This window comes from Delphinapterus leucas, chromosome 9, assembly GCF_059928025.1.
Source record: "Delphinapterus leucas isolate spDelLeu-1000000601 "Yukka" chromosome 9, BTC_Dleu_Yukka2, whole genome shotgun sequence".
NCBI classification, from domain to species: Eukaryota; Metazoa; Chordata; class Mammalia; order Artiodactyla; family Monodontidae; genus Delphinapterus; species Delphinapterus leucas.
Genome location: NC_143137.1, coordinates 43,724,185 through 43,747,402, shown reverse-complemented (window position 1 = coordinate 43,747,402; position 23,218 = coordinate 43,724,185). Strand labels below are relative to the sequence as shown.

Sequence of the window (23,218 nt, the reverse complement as noted above, 5' to 3'; positions counted from 1 at the left end):
GTGATATTGGTCTGTAGTTTTCTTTTTTTGTAGTATCTTTGTCTGGTTTTGGTATCAGGGTGATGGTGGCCTCATAGAATGAGTTTGGGCGTGTTCCTGCCTCTGCTAGATCTTGGAAGAGGTTGAGAAGTAATGGTGTTAGCTCTTCTTTAATGTTTGATAGAATTCAACTGTGAAGCCATCTGGTCCTGGGCTTTTGTTTGTTCGAAGATTTTAAATCTCACTTTCAATTTCAGTGCTTGTGATTGGTCTGTTTATGTTTTCTATTTCTTCCTGGTTCAGTCTTGGAAGGTTGTGCTTTTCTAAGAATTTGTCCATTTCTTCCAGGTTGTCCATTTTATTGGCATAGAGTTGCTTGTAGTAACCTCTCATGATCCTTTGTATTTCTGCAGTGTCAGTTGTTACTTCTTTTGCATTTCTGATTTTATTGATTTGAGTCTTCTCCGTTTTTTTCTTGATGAGTCTGGCTAATGGTTTATCAATTTTGTTTATCTTCTTAAAAAATCAGCTTTTAGTTATATTGATCTTTGCCATCGTTTCTTTCATTTCTTTTTCATTTATTTCTGATCTGATCTTTATGATTTCTTTCCTTCTGCTAACTTTGGGATTTTTTTGTTCTTCTTTCACTAATTGTTTTAGGTGTAAGGTTAGGTTGTTTATTTTAGATGTTTCTTGTTTCTTGAGCTAAGATTGTTACTCTAAACTTCCCATTTAGAACTGCTTTTGCTGCATCCCATAGGTTTTGGGTCGTCCTGTTTTCCTTGTCATTTGTTTCTAGGTATTTTTTGATTTCCTGTTTGATTTCTTCAGTGATCTCTTGGTTATTTAGTAGCGTATTGTTTAGCCTCCATGTGTTTGTATTTTTTACAGTTTTTTTCCAGTAACTGATACCTAGTCCCATAGTGTTGTGGTCGGAAAAGATACTCGATACAATTTCAATTTTCTTAAATTTACCAAGGCTTGATTTATGACCCAAGATATGATCTACCCTGGAGAATGATCCATGAACTGTGAGAAGAAAGTGTATTCTGTTGTTTTTGAATGGAATGTCCTACAAATATCAATTAAGCTCATCTTGTTTAATGTGTCATTTAAAGCTTGTGTTTCCTTATTTATTTTCATTTTGGTTGATCTGTCCATTGGTGAAAGTGCGGTGTTAAAGTCGCCTACTATTATTCTGTTACTGTCGATTTCCTCTTTTATAGCTGTTAGCATTTGCATTATGTATTGAGGTGGTCCTATGTTGGGTGCATAAATATTTAGAATCTTTATATCTTCATCTTGGATTGATCACTTGATAATTATGTATTGTCCTTCTTTGTCTCTTGTAATAGTCTTTATTTTAAAGTCTATTTTGTCTGATATGAGAATTGCTCCTCCAGCTTTCTTTTGATTTCCATTTGCATGGAATATCTTTTTCCATCCCCTCACTTTCAGTCTGTATGAGTCCCTGGGTCTGAAGTGGGTCTCTTGTATACAGCATAAGCATACATACGGGTTTTGTTTTTGTATCCATTTAGCCAGTCTGTGTCTTTTGCTTGGAGCTTTAATCCATTCACATTTAAGGTAGTTATTGATATGTATGTTCATATTACCTTTTTCTTAATTGTTTTGGGGTTGTTATTGTAGGTCTTTCCCTTCTCTTGTGTTTCCTGCTTAGAGTAGTTCCTTTAGCACATTTGTTGTAAAGCTGGTTTGGTGGTGCTGAATTTTCTTAGCTCTTGCTTGTCTGTAAAGGTTTTAATTTCTCTGTTGAATCTGAATGAGATCCTTGCTCAGTGGAGTAATCTTCGTTTGAGGTTTTTCCCTTTCATTACTCTAAATATGTCCTGCCACTCCCTTCTGGCTTGCAGAGTTTCTGCTGAAAGATCAGCTGTTAACCTTATGGGGATTCCCTTGTATGGTATTTATTGCTTTTCCCTTGCTGCTATTAATATTTTTTCTTTGTATCTAATTTCTGATAGTTTGATTAATATGTGTTTTGGCGTGTTTCTCCTTGGATTTATCCTATATGGGAATCTGTGTGCTTCCTGGACTTGATTCACTATTTTCTTTCCTATATTAGGGAAGTTTTCAACTATAATCTCTTCAAATATTTTCTCGGTCCCTGTCTTTTTCTCTTCTTCTTCTGGGACCCCTATAATTCGAATGTTGGTGCATTTAGTGTTGTCCTAGACGTCTCTGAGCCTGTCCTCAGTTCTTTTCATTCTTTTTTCTTTATTCTTTCTGAGGTAGTTATTTCCACTATTTTATCTTCCAGGTCACTTATCCGTTCTTCTGCCTCAGTTATTCTGCAATTGATTCCTTCTAGAGAATTTTTAACTTCATTTATTGTGTTATTCATCATTGTTTGTTTGCTCTTTAGTTCTTCTAGGTCCTTGTTAAACTTTTTTTATCTTCTCTGTTCTATTTCCAAGATTTTGGATCATCTTTACTATCATTACTCTGAATTCTTTTTCAGGTACACTGCCTATTTCCTCTTCATTTGTTTGGTTTGGTGGGTGTTTACCTTGCTCCTTCATCTGCTGTGTGTTTCTCTGTCTTGTCATTTTGCTTAACTTGCTGTGTTTGGGGCCTCCTTTTCGCAGGCTGCAGGTTTGTAGTTCCCATTGTTTTTGGTGTCTGCCTCCAGTGCATAGGGTTGGTTCAGTGGGTTGTGTAGGCTTCCTGGTGGAGGGTACTGGTGCCTGTGTTCTGGGGGATGAGGCTGGATCTTGTCTTTCTGGTGGGCAGGACCATATCCGGTTGTGTTTTGGCCTGTCTGTGAACTTGTTATGATTTTAGGCAGCCTCTCTGCTAATGGCTGGGTGTGTTCCTGTCTTGTTAGTTGTTTGGCATAGGGTGTCCTGCACTAGAGCTTGCTGGTTGTTGTGTGGAGCTGGGTCTTAGCATTGAGATGGAGATCTCTGGGAGACTTTTCACCATTTGATATCATGTGAGGCTGGGAGGTCTCTAGTGGACCAATGTCCTGAACTCGCCTCTCCCACCTCAGAGGCGCAGGCCTGACCTCTAGCCAGAGCACTAAGACCTTGTCAGCCACTCGGCTCAGAAGAAAAGGGAGAAAAGAAAGAAAGAAACAAAGAAAAAAGTTATTAAAATAAAAAAAGTTATTAAAAATAAAAAATAATAAAAGTAATAAAAAAAAAGAAAAAAGGAAGAGGGCAACCAGTCCAAAAAAGAAATCCACCAATGACAGCAAGCACTAAAAACTATACAAAAGAAAACCCCCAAAAAATGGACAGGCAGAGCTGTAGGACAAATGGTAAAAGCAAAGTTATACAGACAAAATCACACAAAGAAGCATACACATACACACTCACAAAAAGAGAAAAAGGAAAAAACATATATATATATAAATATATAAAAAGAAGATAGGAACCAGATCAATAAAGAAATCTACCAATGATTAAGCTCTAAATACTAAACTAAAATAAACATAAAACTCGAAACAAATTACTTGCAGAAAGCAAACCCTAAGTCTATAGTTGCTCCCAAAATCCACCTCCTCAATTTGGGATGATTCATTGTCTATTCAGGTATTCCACAGATGCAGGGTACATCAAGTTGACTGTGGAGATTTAATCCACTGCTTCTGAGGCTGCTGGGAGATGTTTCCCTTTGTCTTCTTTATTCGCACAGCTTCTGGGGTTCAGCTTTGGATTTGGCCCCGCCTGTGTGTGTAGGTCACCTGAGGGCGTCTATTCCCTGCTCAGACAGGACAGGGTTAAAGGAGCCACTGATTGGGGGGCTCTGGCTCACTCAGGCTTGGGACAGGGAGGGGTATGGTAGATATATTTGGAATATGGGGCGAGCTGTGGTGGCAGAGGCTGGCGTGACACTTCAACAGCCTGAGGCACACTGTGTGTTCTCCCGGGGAAGTTGTCCCTGGATCACGGGACCCTGGCAGTGGTGTGCTGCACAGGCTCCCATGAGGGGAGGTGTGGATAGTGACCTGTGCTTGCACACGGGATTCTTGGTGGCTGCAGCTGCAGCCATCACATCTCATGCCCGTCTCTGGTGTCCGCGCTGGTAGCCACAGCTTGTGCCCGTCTCTGGAGCTTGTTTAGGCTGTCCTCTGAATCCCCTCTCCTCGCACACCACGGAACAATGGTCTCTTGCCTCTTAGGCAGTTCTAGACTTTTTCCCGGACTCCCTCCCAGCTAGCTGTGGCGCACTAGCCCCCTTTAGGCTGTGTTCAAGCAGCCAACCCCAGTCCTCTCCCTGGGATCTGACCTCTGAAGCCCGAGCTTCAGCTCTCAGCCTCTGCCCGCCCCGGTTGGTAAGCAGACAATCCTCTCAGGCTGGTGAGTGCTGGTGGGCACCGGTCCTCTGTGCGGGAATCTCTCCGCTTTACCCTTTGCACCCCCTGTTGCTGCAGTCTCCTCCCTGGCTCCAAAGCTTCCCCCCTGCCCACCCCCCACCTCCTGCAGTGAAGGGGCTTCCTAGTGTGTGGAAAGTTTTCCTCCTTCACAGCTCCCTCCCAGAGGTGCAGGTCCCGTCCCTATTCTTTTGTCTCTGTTTTTCCTTTTTTCTTTTGACCTACCCAGGTATGTGTGAGGAGTTCTTGACTTTTGGGAAGTCTGAGGTCTTCTGCCAGCGTTCAGTAGGTGTTCTGTAGGAGCTGTTCCACATGTAGATGTATTTTTGATGTATTTGTGTGGAGGAAGATGATCTCCACGTCTTACTCCTCCACCATCCTGAAGGTCCCCCCCATCCCCCCCGTGAAAGTTGTTTTTAAACTGGAAAGACTCATACACATGAAAGTTAATGTAATCCAAGTGGAAGTACTCAGGTGATCTGGTCACATGATATTTGAGATTACAGGCTGTGAGTGAGACTGACAATTGTTATCACAGAGGTAATAGCTAACAGAATGAATTCTTAGAGTTAACAGAGAGTGGGAAGCAGAGAAGTTTGAGTAGTGTTTAGGGATTCTCAAAATTAGGAAGCAGGAAGAAGAGCCCTTGAAGAAAACAAGGAGTAGACAAGTGGGAGAAGTCCAGTGGCACTGGAGCCAAAGGAGCGGAGCACAACCCAACAAAGCTCTGTGTCCCTGCAAGTCCTGTGCTTCCGCATGTCTGGTGGGTATCACCTGAGTATTGGGGGGGTGCTTCAAAGTTCAAGCTTACTACCTTCATCTTCTCCCCATTCACTCCACAAAATACAACCCACCTTCTATTGTATATCTAATCTTGATAGATGTCTTTATATCCAGCTCTCTCACGCTCAACCTTAGGGATTTTCTTTGACTTCTTTTTCCCACATTTAATTGATCATCATATACTATTTATTATTCTTTGTATCTCTGCTGTGTTTCTTCTGTCCACTGTCATTGTACTATTTGCATTAATTTCAAAGCCTAATACAAAGGTAGTTTTTTGTTTTGTTTTGTTTTAAACCATAGTTCTTGGAAATAATGCTATAATTTCTGCTAGGTTAGAAGAAATACCATGGTCATTATGTACATAATAGTTCACTTGGTCTGGACAAGAGAACCCATATAGATACATCCAGGTAGGATGACAATATAATTTATTAACTGGGATACTTCTGAGAGTGAAAGGGGATGGTGTTAATAACTATACAGGACAACAGGCATAAACTGGGACTGACCTTTGCAGACCAGGGTATATTATCTCCTAGCTCAGTGGTTCTCATCTGGGAGAGATTTTACTACCCAGGGGACATTTGGCAATGCCTGGAGACATTTTTGGTTGTCATAACACAAAGAGGAGAGAGAGTTTTTATTGGTATTTAGTGGGTTCAGGGCAGGGATGGTGGTAAACATCCTAGAATGCATGGATGCATCCTAGAACGCATTCCCCCACAACAAAGAATTATTTCGCTTTCTTCATTTAATTAATTCAGTGAATGTTTATTTAGCCTCCCTCTCTGTGCCAGGTACTGTGCTAGGTTCTGGAGATACGTTTATGAGCAAAGCTATCATAGTCACTGAATTTATGGAACTTGTAGTGAGGAAGACTGATATTAAATACATAATTACACAGATAAAGATATTATTTCAATAGTGAAAAATCCTGAAGGAATAGTAGTACCTTGTTCTTTGGGAGCATGTAAACGAGGGACCTCACCTAGAATGCGAGGTCCTAGGAAAATTTTCTGAGTTGAAATCTGAAGGATGAGTAGACTTGAGCTAAAGAAAGATCCTTTTTAAAGGGAGGGGAGGAAGAGCATACCAGGTACTAAAGGGGAATGGAGAATGACAATTCCAACGAAGTGGAAGAGGGAAGTCAGTAGAAGGATAGGGAATGGAGGGCTGGGAAGCATGGGTGGGGGAGGGAAGTGACTACAGGTCAAATAAGCAGGGGTCATAGCTTAATTTAAAGGATTTTTATTTTAATTTTATTTTGCTTTTAATATTTATTTATTTATTTGGCTGCTCCCGATCTTAGTTGTGGCACGCGGATCTTCGTTGCCACGTGCGAGATCTTCGTTGCAGCATGTGGGATTTAGTTCCCTGACCAGAGAACAAACCCGGGCCCCCTGCATTGGGAGCACAGAGTTTTAACTGCTGGACCACCAGGGAAGTCCCAGGATTTTGATTTTTAAATGGGAAATCACTGGAGGTTTCTGATCCAGGGAATGGTGTGATTAGACTTGCATTTAAGAAAAGGTCCCATTTCTAAAATGTTGTCTAATTCTGTTATTGCCTTACTTAAAAGAGAGTGCTCACAGCCTTCAAGATCTGTCATAGTCTGGCCCATTTGTATTTACAGACACTTTTCACTTACCTGCCTTGTTTACTGCATGATGTGTTCGAAAGCTGCCTTGATTTTTCTCCTAAAAATATCTGTATATTGATGTTAACATTTTAATTGCTTAAAATAGTGATCATTATTTTTTCCCACTGACATTCTTCAATAGAATGCTAGTCTAAAAAAAAAAAATCCCAAAAAACCCCAGAAACACAAAACAACAAAAAAAATGTGAATCTAAATAGTAAGAAATACACTTTTCCCCACAGGATATATAATGATAAAAGCTATTTTAATTTTGGAAGGAAAGTAATGTGGCCCAGAAAGATTTGCATTTTTTGTGAATTAACTCTGATGCAGAAAGCTCTTATGATTTCTTGCCATACTGCACTTGAGATGACATATGATTGTGTCCCTCTAAAATTCTCCACCTGAAATACCTTTTTTCTGTCCATCTCCTTTTGTTTACATCCTATTTGTTTTTCAAATTCTCCATGAAGCCTTTCTTGGTTTCATAATATTAACATTTTATAGTGTCCTTTTCTATGTTACTATTGAACTTTGTTCATTCATTATATTACTTAGCACATAGGGTCTTGTGTTATCTAGAATGGAATATAAGCACCTATCTTCCTTAGTGACCAGAGATGAACCACAGCTCTGTAACCTTTTATGACATGTAACATAGTATTAATTTAAAAGTATTGTTTTTAACACAGTATCATGTAGCCGCACAGTGAGTGCCTATGGAATGAGTGAATGGGAGGGACATGATCAGTTCTGTCAAATACTACATGAAATTGAGGAGTACTGAGAAAATTTATTGTTTCTCCTCCATTGGGATCTTTCAGTGGTTTCCTATTGCTTGTGGTGTAAGGTCTACAATTCTTTGCAGGGCATTCAAAGCCTTTGTATTTTTATCATCTTTAATTTTTATCACCCCCACTTTTCCATATGAATCCCCTTGGGGAGAAATAGACTTTCTGGCTGATGGAAACAGGTGTATCTTGATACTTAATGCTGTTTCACTGTTCTGGAATGCCCTCCCCAGCCTATGCAACTCATGTCTTTCTTTCTAGGTCCAATTTGAGGCTTACTTTACCTGCTTACTTTTTCTTCATAACGCCTGTCACCTTTGAAATTACTATATATTTATTTCTTTTGTTCATTGTTTTTCCTCTCCTTACCAGAATGTGAGCTCCTGGAGGACAGAGATTTTTGTGTTGTTTCTTCACTGGTACTCAATTTGAGAATGTTCTCTGACACATCTTTGATACTCACATAGATATTTGTTGAATATCTATTTGGTTCTGGCTTTGGTAAAACACCTCCTGAACGCCGTGTACTCTATGCAGGGGGTGTGTGTGTGTGTGTGTGTGTGTGTGTGTGTGTGTGTGTCCCCTTTAAGGAAAACGCTTTGCTGGAATACCCTGCTCCTTCTCTTATCCAATTCCTGCTTGTGTTATCTCCTCTAGAAAGCATTCTGTCTGCTCACTGTCTGATTTTGATATTCTTTCACTTTGTTTTTATTGGTTCCCTTGCTTACATCCATCATTCATCAGAGCATGCTTCATACGTCTCATACATTCTTGTTTGATTTACATATCTGTAATGGCCACTGTACTTTAAGTTCTTTGAGGAAAATGACCAGTGTAATCTGCCTATCTATCTATAACATCTAGAATGATGCCTGGATACAGTAAGTTCTAAATAAACACATAATTTTCAATAATGAAAGCGGTTAGAGTTAAGTCCTTATAAATGTATTTTGCTTCCCCAGTACAAAATAGGCACTTCTAGAAGTTATATCTTTTCTTTTTTTTTCTGGTTAGCAATTTACCTGTTCAGTCTTGAGAACATAATTAGCCAGATTTAGCAGTCTTGTGTGACTTTCTAGTAAGTCTAATAAGAGAGGTTTGAAAGAGCAAGCTCATGTCTGAGTTTTTGATGCTTAGAAATTTCTTTACTACAAACGGTATTTTGTTCAGTCTACCCAAGTACAGCCTCTGTAATTTCTGCAATTTGCTGTGACAACTTCTTTTGGCAGAGCTATTTTTACTATGATATGTTTGTACTCTGGCCTTGGCTCCCCCATTTTACTTGTCCTTTTCTTGGGCATTCTAATTACCATGTCTCTCGTATTAAATAATCCAGCTCTTGATTATTGAGGCTAATTGTGGATAGCAATAATGACTAAAAACCATTTACACAAACCTCAAATTATACCTTAAAGATTGTTTTAAATTTTCCATTCTTGGGAAGTCAACATGGAATGGTGGGCAAAAATATACTTCACTGTGCATCAGGAAACTTAGATTCTACGCTTGATTCTTCCTGGCTCCCAGATTTTGTATTCAGTACGAACTATGTATGTCAAAAGGTATTGATATGAAGCTTTACCTGAGAGATGGTCATACAGAGAAGGACAAACAAGGCCTAATTATTTTTAAAAATTGCAAAAGTAACTCCTCAACACATAAGAGCTAAAAATACACAGGTGGTTTCCTTGATGCCTGACTTAATTCCGGTAAGGGCTTAATACATTAGAAAATTATGGCACCAAATCATGTCTTCTTTCATGCATCAGGGAAGGACTCCAACATCTAGTTTTATTTATGGAAAGATTCATTGCTTTGAACTTTTACCTTAGAAAATGTTCTTATTTTCCTTGGGAGAGACTATATTTGCATACTAGCTTTCTTGGCATTCATACGTTCAAGGCTCAGTGCCAGGTTAGAGCTACCACCTGCATATTCTTATCTTCCCACTCCTTTTGGCATTGTCTTATTATTTGATGATTAGAAGGAATAAGGAAGGGACATTAGATAACTGTAAATAAAGTTGGGTTTATCCTATATTGATCTAAAGGGTTCCATTTAAAGTATTATGGACAATTTACAGAGGTCTTCTAGATTTACTTGTTAGTCTGTAATTATTGATTGGTATATGGAATGTTGTGGCATTTTTGTATTTGCTTATGACTTAGTATTAGAGGTGAATTTTGAATTCTTTTGGAAAATTTCATATAGATGAAGTCATTGTGTCTGGCATTGAGGGACACAAATTCAGTGTCACATAATTCCTGCCCTGAGGGAATTAACAGCCTGGTTAAAGGTGACTAACATGCAAAAATTTAAAGAAATGCTATAACATTTTGCAGGTGCTATTATAAAAGTATTATTTAGTGGGTATAGTAAAGTGGTCTATTTTATTTGAAGGTAGTAAGTAAGTAGTATCTCTGTGGAAGAGATACTTTTTAAAAGAGGAGTCAGTGTTAACATCAAAAAATAATGATGCCTTTAATTATTTGGGGGGGAAAGGGTAACATTGATGGGCCCACACATTGGCTTGTTAGTTTTTTTTTTACCAGTGAATCAGTTGCTGTGGAATTGTTGCTTCATTTAAGTAGCTATATGTCAACAAAGTACTTAAAAATACCAAGTATTCACATAAATCATCTCTCTCTATTTCACACACACACACAGACACACACACTTAAAAGTTCTGTGTGTCTGTTTATGTATGTGTGAATAAGGGTGGGAATGGGCGCTAAAATGTGAGGCAGGTCCCAGCTGATGTCAAGGTAGATTTTATACGTTATCACTAAAAGTATTTTGTGTTGATAGTATCACTTTATATGTATTTGTGTAGTATGTATACACTTTGCTTCTTTTTGAACCCCCAATTTTTGTATCATGGAAAAGTTTAAATATATACAAAGTAAGTGGATGGCATCATGAACTCCCTTGTAGCCAGTGCTCAGCTTCAGCACTTATGTGTGTTCTGGCATGCTGGCTTTTTCTACCCCTCTGCCTACCCTATTTTTTAATTCCTTTTTTAAAGGTAAAATTTATATACATTGGGAATCACAAACCTTAACTGTACAGTTTTGACAAACGGATATACACCTATGTAACCCATAGTTCTCTCAAGTTATAGAACATTTCCATCACAGAAATTTTCCCTGTGTCCCTTTCCAGTTAATAATCCCCTTCTCCCCTGCTTCCAAGTAACAACTGTTCATATTTTTTTCATAATAGATTTGTGTTGCCTGTTCTAGAACTTCATATAAATGATATCACACAGTATGTACTTCTTATGTCTGTCGTTTTTTTCAGCATAATATTTTTCAACATTCATTTTTTGTTGTTGTATGTACCAGTGTTGGTTTATTTTTTGCTGCTGAGTAATGTTCCATTCAATGAATGTATCATAACTTGTTTATCTCATTTTATGTATGAGCCTTTTTGTGGACATATGTTTTCATTTATTTTAGATAAATAACTAGGAGTAAAATTGCTGGGTTAGAGGGTTGGTATATGTTTAGTCTAATGAGAAATTGCCAAACTTTTTTGCACATTAGTTAAACCATTTTACACTCCCACCAGTGATATATAAGAGTTTTGGTTGCTCCACATCCTCTCCAGCATTTAATGCAGTCTTTACACTCCCACCAGTGATATATAAGAGTTTTGGTTGCTCCACATCCTCTCCAGCATTTAATGCAGTCAGTCTTTTAAATTTAGACATTCTGATGTATGTGTGGTGGTAGCGAATTGTGATTTTAATTTGCATTTCCCTAATGACTAATAATATTGAGCATTTTTTCTTAGCTTGTTGACAGTTTTTATACTTTACTCTGTGAAATATCTATGCAAGTCTTGCCCAGTTGAATTTTGTATGCATGTGTGTGTGTGTGTGTGTGTGTGTGTGTCTTGGTCATTTGTTATAGTAGTTCTTTATATGCAGAGGACACAAGTCCTTTTCCTCAATTACTATAGATTTATAGTGTGTCTTGAAGTCAGTTTATGAAAGCCCTCCATCTCTATTCTTTTTTTCAAGATTGTTTTGCCATTCTAGGTGTTTTTTTTGGCACTTCCATAGAAATGTGGAAATCAGCTTGTTAGTTTCTACAAAAAAAAGCTTTCTGGGATTTTCATTTGGATTGTGTTACATTATGAATCATTTTGGTGAGAATCAACATTTTAAACTATATTGAGTCTTTTAGGGTACATCTTTTTAAAGCATATTTTGCTCATGTCACTCACTAGCTCAAAAGTCTTTACTGGTTCCACAATTACATAGATTAAAGCTTAAGATCTTTAGATGGCTTTATTCCCAAGTCTCTTTCCTCTTTTTTTTTTTATTCAATGAATGTTGTATCCAGGTTGCTTGTTCTTTCTCATACATAGTCTAAACTTTTCTCCCTCTTCTTCTCTCATGTTCTCCATGCTGAATGTTCTTCACACCTGTTCTCCAAATCCCAAAGGCTCAAATACTACAGATATTTGTGTTATAATGTAATAAATTACAAGTTAACAGTAAGAAGTCTTTAAAAATAAATTGCCACATTTAGAATGTATAAACAACAAGGTCCTATGGTATAGCACAGGGAACTATATCCAATCTTCTGGGATAAACCATATGGAAAAGAATATTAAAAAAAAGAATGTCTATACGTGTAAAACTGAGTCACTTTGCTGTACAGCAGAGACTGGCACAGCATTGTAAATCAACTACATGTCAAGTAAAAAAACAACCAAACAAGCAAAATAAATTGTCGTGGGGCAGATCACTTAAAATTTATACAACTGTGATTGGAGCACCAAAAAAGCAAAGCAAAGCGAACCAACCAACCAAGAAACTAATCAACCAAACGAACAAGCCAAACCCAAATAACAGTCATATTAAAATAGGACTTTACTTTTAAATAGAAAGATGATGGTAGCGTGAAGGAAGCGTTGAGGAAAAAAGAGCAAAAGACAAACTGAACATGAGAACCATGTAAGAAGCACTTTCAATCCAGGACATATTTGCAAACTGAGCCAAAAAGAACAGTGGAATAATGGTGCTTTGTATATAGCCATGTACTATATTTTTCTGCTACTACTTGGAGGTTCAAAACGTTCAGGTGGGGCTTCCCTGGTGGCGCAGTGGTTGAGAGTCCACCTGCTGATGCAGGGGACACAGGTTCGTGCCCCGGTCCGGGAAGATCCCACATGCCGCGGAGTGGCTGGGCCCTTGAGCCATGGCCGCTGAGCCTGCGCCTCCGGAGCCTGTGCTCTGCAAAGGGAGAGGCCACAACAGTGAGAGGCCCGCGTACCACAAGAAAAAAAAAAAAAAAAAAAAAACGTTCAGGTGATGGGTAAAAGAGTATGAACCAACTTCAAAGTTCTGTTGACATCATTTCCTTGCTTACAAATCACATGTGAGTTAATTCAGATTTCAGAAATAATCTGAAGAGTAGACTGAATTTCAGTGTCCAGCTTAAGCTTTTATTTCCTCCATCAAAATTTCCCTGATCCCCTTGGCTAGAAATGACATTCCTACTTCTGAACACTAAAGTACTTTATACTTGTCTTATAGCTCTTATGTTTTCCACCCCATGCATACTTATCGAGGTGCATGTCTTATTCTTTTACAGGGTTGCAATCTTTTTCAGCTAATTTCTGATTTTATCTGTGTATGCTCTATAGCACTTCAAATGGCATCCTGCATATAACAGGTGTTTGAAAATATTTGATGAATGAATGAATGAGTGAATGAATGATGAGCAAATTAAATATAGTAGAGAAATGAGAGGCAGATAGTAAATAAAAAAGAGACTAGATGGAAATCATGCACCTTCCTACTTTTTGTTTTCTGTTTCAGTATTATTTTGGTAAAGGCATGAAAGAATCCAAAATTTAAGTTTTTAAGATTTCTTTGATATCTGTATATCATAATAAAAACCAGACTTTGATGATTTAAAATATTTTTATTTTGCATAAAGTGCAGCTGGACAAGAACCATTAGATTCAGTGCATGTTCTTTTCATTTGTTTTTAAAGCTATTATTCATTTGTTTTATTGTATTAGCAAAAGAAACTGTTCATTTTTTATCTTTTGAGCTGTATTTCAAATACTTTCAAGTTACTCATTTTATAGATTGGCCTTGTCAGAAAAAGAGAACTACATAAAAGTTTTAATTCCATAGATTATTTAACCTTTAAGTTGCTGATTCAAGTGAATTGTACATTTTCTTTGACCTTTTTCTTTTGGGATATACTCATTTTCATTGACTTGTAAGAGTTCTTTACATAGTAGAGGAAACTACACAATTGTTTTTATAGGTCAAAAACAGTTGAATATCCACAACTTCATATGATTCAACTTAAATCATATATTTATGTTGGTTGCCAAGGTTTTCCCAGTTTGTTCTTTTTACTGTAATGTATTTTTAAAGCATAGAACAAGTTTAAAATTTTTTTGTGGTTTAACTTAGAGATCCTTTGCTTTGTCCTCTATTGCTTTATTGCAGCAAAAGTTCTTTCCATCCCAAGGGCAGATAAATATTTTTGTAGTTTCATATTTTTTAATTTAACTTTTAAAATCCATCTGGAATTTTGTTTGAATGTGTTGTTAAGGCCAGGATCTGTTTACTGAGTGAAGAAACAATTACCCTCAGATTCTTGAGCTAACTGTATTGTTTAATTTCATGCCCCATTGCTAAAATCACAAAATTATTGTGTGTCCTAGCAATATAACATCTTTGACCTTGAGTCCTCATAAAATACATTATTCTGGTTCCTTGGTTTAGCTGATGTATTTCAAGGACCAGAGTAATCTAGAGACCTTCATTTTGAGAGTGTTTACTCTAAGGATGTAAGTAAGTAATAAGGCACACAATACTTGATTTACTTGATGGCTTCTCCTAACATAAAATTCTATCACTCAGAAAATTGTACACATTAACTCACATGGACAATATTGTTTTAAAAATGTTCTTTAAGTAGAAAGATTAAAAAAATCTTGATTGTGTTCTTCTTTTATACTTAAATTGGACTTTATACTTAAGTTGGGCTTAACTTTAGGAACGATATATATATTTATATATATATTTAAAAATTTTCCTTTGCATTTAAGATACCGAGTGATGACATTACTTATGTATTAAGTAGTGGTATAGACCTGTGTCAAAGTACTTTTTCCATCATAGATGTTTTAGACAGAAATTTCACTGATTTATTCTAAAATGTTTAGAGCTTGTGTTAGTGTTCCTGTGGAATAAAACATGCAATGTTAAATGAATTCAGCTATTCTAAATTTCTGTTATTTGATCTAAATTGTAGGTAATGGCTCTAATACCATTGATAAGAAAAAAGTAAATTGCTTAAGTTTTGGAATTTAGTGTTAAGACATTCTGGTGACACTTGTTAAGCTCTTTGAGTGGGTAAAGATCCTGGCTTCTCCCTTTTCTGTTTGGACACCTCAAAACACCAGTAAAGAATTTTTTCTTTTTGAGACACTGAAGAAATATGTGTATACACTATTATTCAAACTCTCTCTATCTGAACTCAACAACTTAATAGGTTCAGATAAATTTTTAGGTAAATCCCTGTATCTAAATTGTTGCTATTTGCCATCTAAAACAGTGGGATGAAACTGATTCCGTGATAAGCTATCCAATTCAAAGACCAAATAAATTTGGATAGTGAGGTATATTTGTAATGCCTCATGCTAGGTTTCCTTTATAATGGATCGCTCAAAGGGGGAAGATAAAATGGAAATACACTTTTGGATTCAAAGAACTGATGATCACCACATTGTCTGAGAAGCTCTGCCTTTTCGTTTACTAGCATTTCCTTAGGACTTACTGTGTTCTCAGACTTTAGTAGGTCTGGGTGGAATGGGGAACAGACTACAGTCACAACTAACTCAATAGGGACAGAGGTTTGCCCTCTTGAAATGGGCTTGTCAGAGCTGGAAGTTGGGATTTCCAGGGCCACTAAGTGGCTTCAGTTGCCTGCAAGGAAAGGGTCAGGCCCAGAGATACTACAGGGGTGAAAACATTTTATTTTAGGAAAATAATTTTATTTGGGAGTATTTATTTTCTGAGCTATTTTGATGGAACCAGTTTGTTAAACTTAAAGACCTTTGAGGATCATCTCGTTTCACCCTCTCATTTTAGACATAAAGCATTTAGGAAGACTTCTCCAAGTTGACTCAGCTACATAGAGCAGAGTCAGAGCTAGAACCCAAGTCCCCTTTTTAGTTTTTAGCTAGTTTTTTAGCTATAAAATCAGTGATAACAATCTATTTTTTATTTTTCTGAAGTCACATTACAGAATTATGTATATATCCTGGAGAAAGTATGTACAGGAATATTGTGTTGAAGGCAGGTGGTGAAGTGGTTGCTGGTGGCCACCTTATGGGAAGGATTGAGCAATGGTAGTATTTACTGTCAATCAAGTTGAGCTTTTAGATTAATGAGCTGACCACTTGCCATGACCCAAAGTTGGGGAGTTTTAAAAATTCTTATTTGTTGTGAATGAGTCCTAGACTCATATACCTTAACTCCTTTTCTTCAGATAAATAGCAACACTTCTTTTCAAGTTCTTTTCTCTCTCAAGTTTTCTGTTGTTTTTGACTAATATTTAACCTTTAGAAAAGTGTTGGAAAACTTGTTTTTTGTTTTTTTTTTAAATCACAGACCAATAGAAAACACAACAAACAAATCTAAAACAAATTCATTTTATATCAGTTCAAAATGATTTATGGCAATATTGAATTTTTTTCCCTCTGGGCAAGGTAGGGAGGAAGCCAATAGTGTTCATCTCAACTACTTTTTATAGCAAGTTCAGGGAAATGTACAACTTTTATTTTTAAGCATTTATGCTAAGGTTATCTATAATTTATATATTATGGCTATTTCTAGAGAATAACAGAGATGAGGGAGCCTAAGAGAGAAGGAAGAGTGAAAGGATGGGGAGGAAAAGAGATAATCAGGATGAGAAGAGTGATGGAGAAAGAGCTACTAAATGAGAAAATGGGATACTTCTATCTAAGAGTGAAGGGAAAGAGAGAACAGACCAGAGAGCTACTTGAATAGGAGTGCGTGTGAAAGAAGCCATGGTGAGTGGACCTGAGGAGGGAGGGGAAGCATGTCCCAAGGGTAGAGAGAAGGAAAAGGAAAAGAGCAGTGGGCACATTTCTCTTCAAGGCCTCATAGGGCTTCCTCCACTAACCTTCCCATTCCCCTGGATTGTCCCATCTTCCCTCCTGTGCCTCAGCCCTAGTCTTCAGCCAGCCGGGAGCCTGGCTCTTGATCCATTGTAGCTCCTACGTGTTGTTCACTGCTTATTATGAATCTGCCAAGTGGGGGGAGGTGCAGTGAGGATTGAGTGATACAAGTAAGACCTTGAAAAGCTCTTAGAGCATCAGTTGCCACATAGTTATGTCCCCCAAAGTGGAAGCTTTAATAATAATTGTTATATTTCTGTAAATATAAATCATGTTTGAAACATTTAAATTGAGTCCTTGATGTAAAACTTTAGAAATAGATACGTTATATAGTCATTTTCTTAATGGTATGTTGAAGCTGAATCGAATGAAAATCTAGTTGGTCTAGATTAAATCTAAATTCACCAAAAATTTTAATTATGTCTCATTTTCTCTTCCTTTTTGTAGTGATTTAAAGGGAGTGATAGTCACTCTCAGTGATGATGGTCACTTGCAGTGTTCATACCTGGGGACAGACCCTTCTTTGTTCCAAGCTCCAAAAGTTGAATCTAGAGAACTAAACTATGATGAACTTGATATAGAATTGAAAGAACTTCAGAAAATCATCAAAGATGTTAACAAATCACAAGGTATTTCATTTGCAGCTTTTTATTATTTGATTTTAGTATTCATTGTAAAATTTATATTATTTTGTATATGGATAATGTTTTGTACATATTAGTTGATTTTCTCCCCCAGGCTTAATTAAACTCATTTTTGTAAAAACAGCATTGCTCTTTAACACACTAGTCTTTGTGCTTAATTTGTATTTTATAGCTTCTGAAAAATATGTCCTATTTAACAATACTTTTACTAGTGTGTACTTTTACTAGTAATACTTTTGTTAGTGTGTTTCAGGGACAGTGCTGAGTTTTTTTCTTTAAACTCTAAGAAAGGAACATGTATTTCTTTGGATAGTGGTTTTAGACCTTTAGAATTACATTAAGGTTTAGAGTGATCATTTATTAACTTCTAATATCCCTGAAAAAATTTTAGTTGCTTATTTTAAAAGAAACCAAAGCAGTATGTGAATTACTACTTTGTTAATAAAAATGTAGTCATTTGCAGCCTAGTGATATAATTTATGTTTGTAGTTAATTAGCGATCCAAATGGAGTGTAGCCTGTGGTATGCTGATTTCTAATGACTCAGAGGCTGCTGATATTTTCAGTTCTTGAGTTTTGTATAACTCAATATTATCTTACTTTGGGATTCACAGGGGTATAATTTTACTGTAAATTAAAAGGAGAAACAAAACAGCAATCCTGCAGTTTGAGTTGGACATGTGAAAAGCATTACTTTAAGTTCCCTTCTCAGGGTCAGGTAAAAGTATTTTTTTAATGAGAAAAAATATGGACTATTTTCACTTAAAAGAAATGTTAAAACAAGCAGGAATAATAAAAGAAGCAGAGCATCAAAAGCCAACCAAAACAACAGAGCCAATCTTAATCCTGGTCCAGTCACTTTCCTAGATTTATGTATTTTTGAGCCCATATTACCAAGAGACATTCAGAGGAATTTAGATAATATATTAAAAATATTAATATTAAAATAAAATTATTATGCTTTGGTTTTACACATTCTCTTAGAAAGTTTTGAAAATAAACAAGTGAAACTTAGGTCTTTTAAGTGCCTCCAATTATTTAAAAACCCATTTGTTGTCAGGACCCTCATGTCAAATAGAGAATAGTTAAAACTGGATGTGTCATATTGCACATTTTTTTCCATTTTTGATACTAGTGTTTTGGGATTAATGGAATATAAGTCTCATTTTGTCACTTAAAAATGTAATTGGAGAAAAGTGGCATACATATGAAACATGAAATTTCCAGAGTTGGTTAAATAAGTTTAATGTGGCTTTTCACTACAAATTTTGTGTCTTGAGATTTTGGCCTTTCCATAAACAATGTGCTAACGATATTTTGATTAACACTTGATTATGTAAAACATTTCTCAGGTAAATCCCTTACAGCTAAAAGTTATTTTTTGGTGGCCATAGTGATGCCCTTGGGTGAGAAGGGTTAGGCTGTTTTACTTGTCATTACCCTGATTCTTCTGTGTATCTTAAAATAAGTGCTAATTAAGCTAGGGATGTACCCACAGACTTGAGTGCAAAGTTTATTATTTATATAACCTCAAAGTTAATATTTGAAGTTCTCTGCCCCTTCTTTGCCACCATCATTTGGTTTTATTCCTACAAAAGAAACCGAGACTCTTAAAAAAGACTTTTAACATATTTTATTTCTAGATATGGAAAAAATTTAGTATTCTCTACACTTATAAAATTGTGGTATATTTGTTCATTAAAATACCTGTAATTGGGCTTCCCTGGTGGCGCAGTGGTTGACAGTCTGCCTGCCGATGCAGGGGACACGGGTTCGTGCCCCGGTCCGGGAAGATCCCACATGCCGCGGAGCAGCTAGGCCCGTGAGCCATGGCCGCTGAGCCTGCGCGTCCGGAGCCTGTTCTCTGCAACGGGAGAGGCCGCAGCAGTGAGAGGCCCGCGTACCGCAAAAAAACCCCCCCAAAACCTGTAATTATATAAAAGCACCAAATCATTTCATTACAGAAGATTATGAGAAGTTAAAACTCTGAACTTTTTGATGACCTCATTATTCATTTAAATGCCACCTATTTTAATACAGTGACTTTAACTTGCAAAAAAGAAGTTCACAGTCTTGTGGGTTATTTTCAGCACTTTAAAGCTTGTTTTATTTCTTCAAAGCAAGAACTGCAGCAAAATGTAAAGCCAATTTAAAGAGTATATTTTGTTTTACACATGGTATATATTATCTACTGTAATAAAAGTATTTTTGAAGCTGATTTTATGTGTGTAAGTTATATGAGGGATGTATGTTGTAAGCATGAAGTTATAGTAATAATTTCTGTATGGCTTATGGATTTTGAAGCTTTTCATACTCATTAGTGAGAATCCTGCCTTGCATTTCTGTTACTAGTAGTCAACAACATCTATCAGTAGGCACTTTCAAAAACAGAGTTTCCTTATGATGGATTTAGACAGTTGATATGTTCTTTACTTGGGATGGATATGAAGGAAAGGGTACAATACTGAGATAGACTCCCACACAGCATACTTGTGTCTTCAGGAAGGGAAAGAGAGCAGTAAGACATGGGCGTATAAATGCAAGTCTTCACCCATTTGAAATATGTCTAGGATAACTAAGTTGCTTCTACCACTGAGTAGTAGAAACATTTGTACCTGGTAACCTTGTTGGAAGATGTGCTATTCGGGTTTATGTCTGGCTGCATATAACAGAATGCCTAAATAGGGTGGCTTAAATAAGGCACAGGTTTATTTCTTTCTCATGGAAAAGAAGTCCAATAATGGGCAGTCCAGGGTTGATTTGGCAGTTCCAAAGTCATCAGGGACTCTTGATTCCTTCTCACCCAGGGTCTTCTGTTGGTCTAGGATGGCTTCTGGAACTCCTGCCCTCACATCTGCAGCTGAGTCAGCCCACTTAACGATCTTTCCTGGAAGCCACACCCTGAACAGCTTCCACTTACATCTGACCGGCCACTCCAAGCTGCAAAAGAGCCTGGGAAATTTAGCATTTTGGTTGAGCACTTTGTTACTTAGGATAAAATTGGACTCTTTTTTAGTAAAGAAGAACTGAAGAATCTTTACTGGGTGGGCAACAAGCAGCCTTTTGTACTCTCACTAAGTTGTGGAAATTCTTATTCCAAACAGTGTAATATTGGTGGGAATGCCTGGTGGCAATTGTAGGTGGTTCTTCTCTTTGTGAGACAGCTGATTTATGTGACATCATCCGGGTGCTTTCTATATTTTCAGTCAGCCATCCTCAGTGTGGGGGGATGTTTCCTCTCAGGGTCACAGGGTGATTTTAGCAGTTCCAGGCATTATGTGCAAGTATGATTTCCAGGGAAGAAGAGAGATATTTCTCCCAAGTGTCCCCATTTATTAGGGAGGACTAGCTTTCCCAGAAGCATGTACCAGCATGCCGACTCCCACCTTTCCTTACCTCACATCTGCCAGGATTAGGCTCCATGATCACGACTAAAACAACAAAAGGTCAGGGGAGAAATCATCATGATGCGATTTGACCAATTCAATAACTTTGAGATGAGGTGAATGCCTCAACAGAATTAGTGTTCTGCCACAAAGAAGGAGGAGGGAAGAATGGATGTTAGGGGGACAGCCAATAATCTGCCATATATATATGTATATATATACACATATGTATGTGCATATGTATTATTTATGTTTCTTATTTATTTAGGATCTCTATAACTTGTTCTTTTTATTTATTTTATTTATTTATTTATTTATTTATTTAAACATCTTTATTGGGGTATAATTGCTTTACAATGGTGTGTTAGTTTCTGCTTTATAACAAAGTGAATCAGTTATACATATACATATGTTCCCATATCTCTGCCCTCTTGCGTCTCCCTCCCTCCCACCCTCCCTATCCCACCCCTCCAGGCTGTCACAAAGCACCGAGCCAATATCCCTGTGCCATGCGGCTGCTACCCACTAGCTGTCTACCTTACGTTTGTTAGTGTGTATATGTCCATGACTCTCTCTCGTCCTGTCATACCTCATTATACACTATAAACATTTTTTAAATTGTGAAATTTTCAATTGTAAAGAGAAAGTGAATATGGTCAAAATAATTCAAACAGTACTGAAAGCATAAACCCCAGGTCTTTGTTCCACTAGATTATTTAAAGGTAACCTTTATTAAAAGTTTTTGTGTATTCTTTGAGAAAATTTTCCTGTTTATATAATTGTTTTTACACAAATACGTGTGTATTAGAGACATTGTACTACATCTTGCTTTTTTTAAATCAATATCATATCTAGGATTTCTTTTCATGTCAGTATATAAAGATGGACAGCACTCTTATTTAGAGTTATGGGTTTTGGACCATTGCACAGTATTGATATACCATAATTTAGTTAACTATTTCTCTATTAATAGAAATATAATTTAGATTTAGGCTGCTTTGTTTTTCATAATTACTAGCAACAGAGAAACTCCTTGGGCATGTCTATGAGTATTGGGTAAATGTTTGGGAGTAGATTTGTTAAGTCACAGGGTATATGAATTTTACATTTTTTTGGTGAATTTTACATTTTGATAATTACAGCCAGTTTACCTTCAAAAGAGTTGCACTCTTTTTGGCTTCTACCAGTAGCTAAGGATAGGGAATTTAAATTCCTGACACTCGTCAGTCAATGGGTCACATCTTAGCTAATATCTTTGGAAAAAGAGACAGTTTTCCTTTCTAGTAATGTAGAGGGGAAAGAATTAGCATAAAGCTTCTCATTCTGAAATGCCTCAGTTTTTTTTTCAACTCGTGAGTATATATTTGATATATGGTATAGATAAACCTTAGCAACTGTATACAGCAAGCTTTACTTTATGAGTAAATACTTTTTTTTCTCTTAAAATTACAGGTGTATGGCCTATGACCGAGAGAGAAGATGACCTGAAAGTCTCTGCCGTGGTTTCTCCTAACTTTGATTCAGTATCTGTAGGTGTATTTGCAGACTTTCAAAGGGTTTGTGATAGTGGCAAACTCTGATAAATTGGGATCAAAATGTATTGGTTTAAATTCTGGGGCCTCCAAATAGAAACTTTAGGGAAGATAAGTTTTAGGCTTTGTTACTTATAGAAAAAAACATTTCTAAGTTCTTTGTGTAATAAGAAGTTCCTTAGGCAGGATTTCTGTCTTAAAAAAGGGGGAGGGAAGGGAAATTGTCAAAGAGGTTCTCACCATTACTCTGAATCTACCTACTTTTTTTAAAAAAACGTTTTCAGCACTGAGTATTGAGATAATCCTAATCCAGATGAATAATACTGACCCCACTAGATTTTTGTTGAAGGTTCAATGAGATAATGTTTATGAAAGGCATAGCTCAGGGTTTGGTAATTTATAGTGTTTAATACATTATGGTGGTTGTGGTGGGGAAGTAGTTTAAGAATAGAGTTGGGCCAGGAATTATTTTTTCTCTCATGTCTATCTGTGTGACCCAGGGCAAGGTATTCAATTTTCTTAGTCTCAATGTTCTCATCTGTAAAATGGGAATAGTAATAGAATCCACTTTGTTGAATTATGGTAATTAACTAACAAATCATTATAATAATAAAATTACATTTTAATTCTTTTAAAATGATCATCACGATCATCACCACCACAACCACCACCACCACCACCACCTGAATTCTACTTGCCTCCTTCAGTGCCATATCCTTAGTGCCAGTCACACAATGGGTGTTCAGTATATATTCGCTCTATAAATGAATTAATAAAGCTGAGAAACAAGAAAGGGGGACTGTCCTTGGTTACGTTACCCCATCTCTTTGTTTAGTCTTCTGTACGCACTTGTTAGATTATGGTTGGTTTTCTCTCACTGCCTGCAGTTTGGGCAAAATATATTAAGTTTATCTATATCTGTACCAAAGTTGATCAATTT

At 36.9% G+C, this 23,218-nt stretch overlaps 1 protein-coding gene across 5 annotated transcripts in view; it reads left to right on the top strand.

The window, feature by feature from the left end:
- The window catches only part of BBS9 (Bardet-Biedl syndrome 9), a 453,658-nt gene that overhangs the window by 157,453 nt on the left and 272,987 nt on the right, over nt 1-23,218 (top strand). For all 5 annotated transcript variants that reach the window (XM_089917019.1, XM_089917020.1, XM_089917021.1 and 2 more), the window contains exons 11-12: nt 17,165-17,346; nt 22,199-22,275. In XM_089917019.1, the coding sequence (XP_089773145.1) occupies nt 17,165-17,346; nt 22,199-22,275 (259 nt within the window). The remainder of the gene's footprint in view (nt 1-17,164; nt 17,347-22,198; nt 22,276-23,218) is intronic.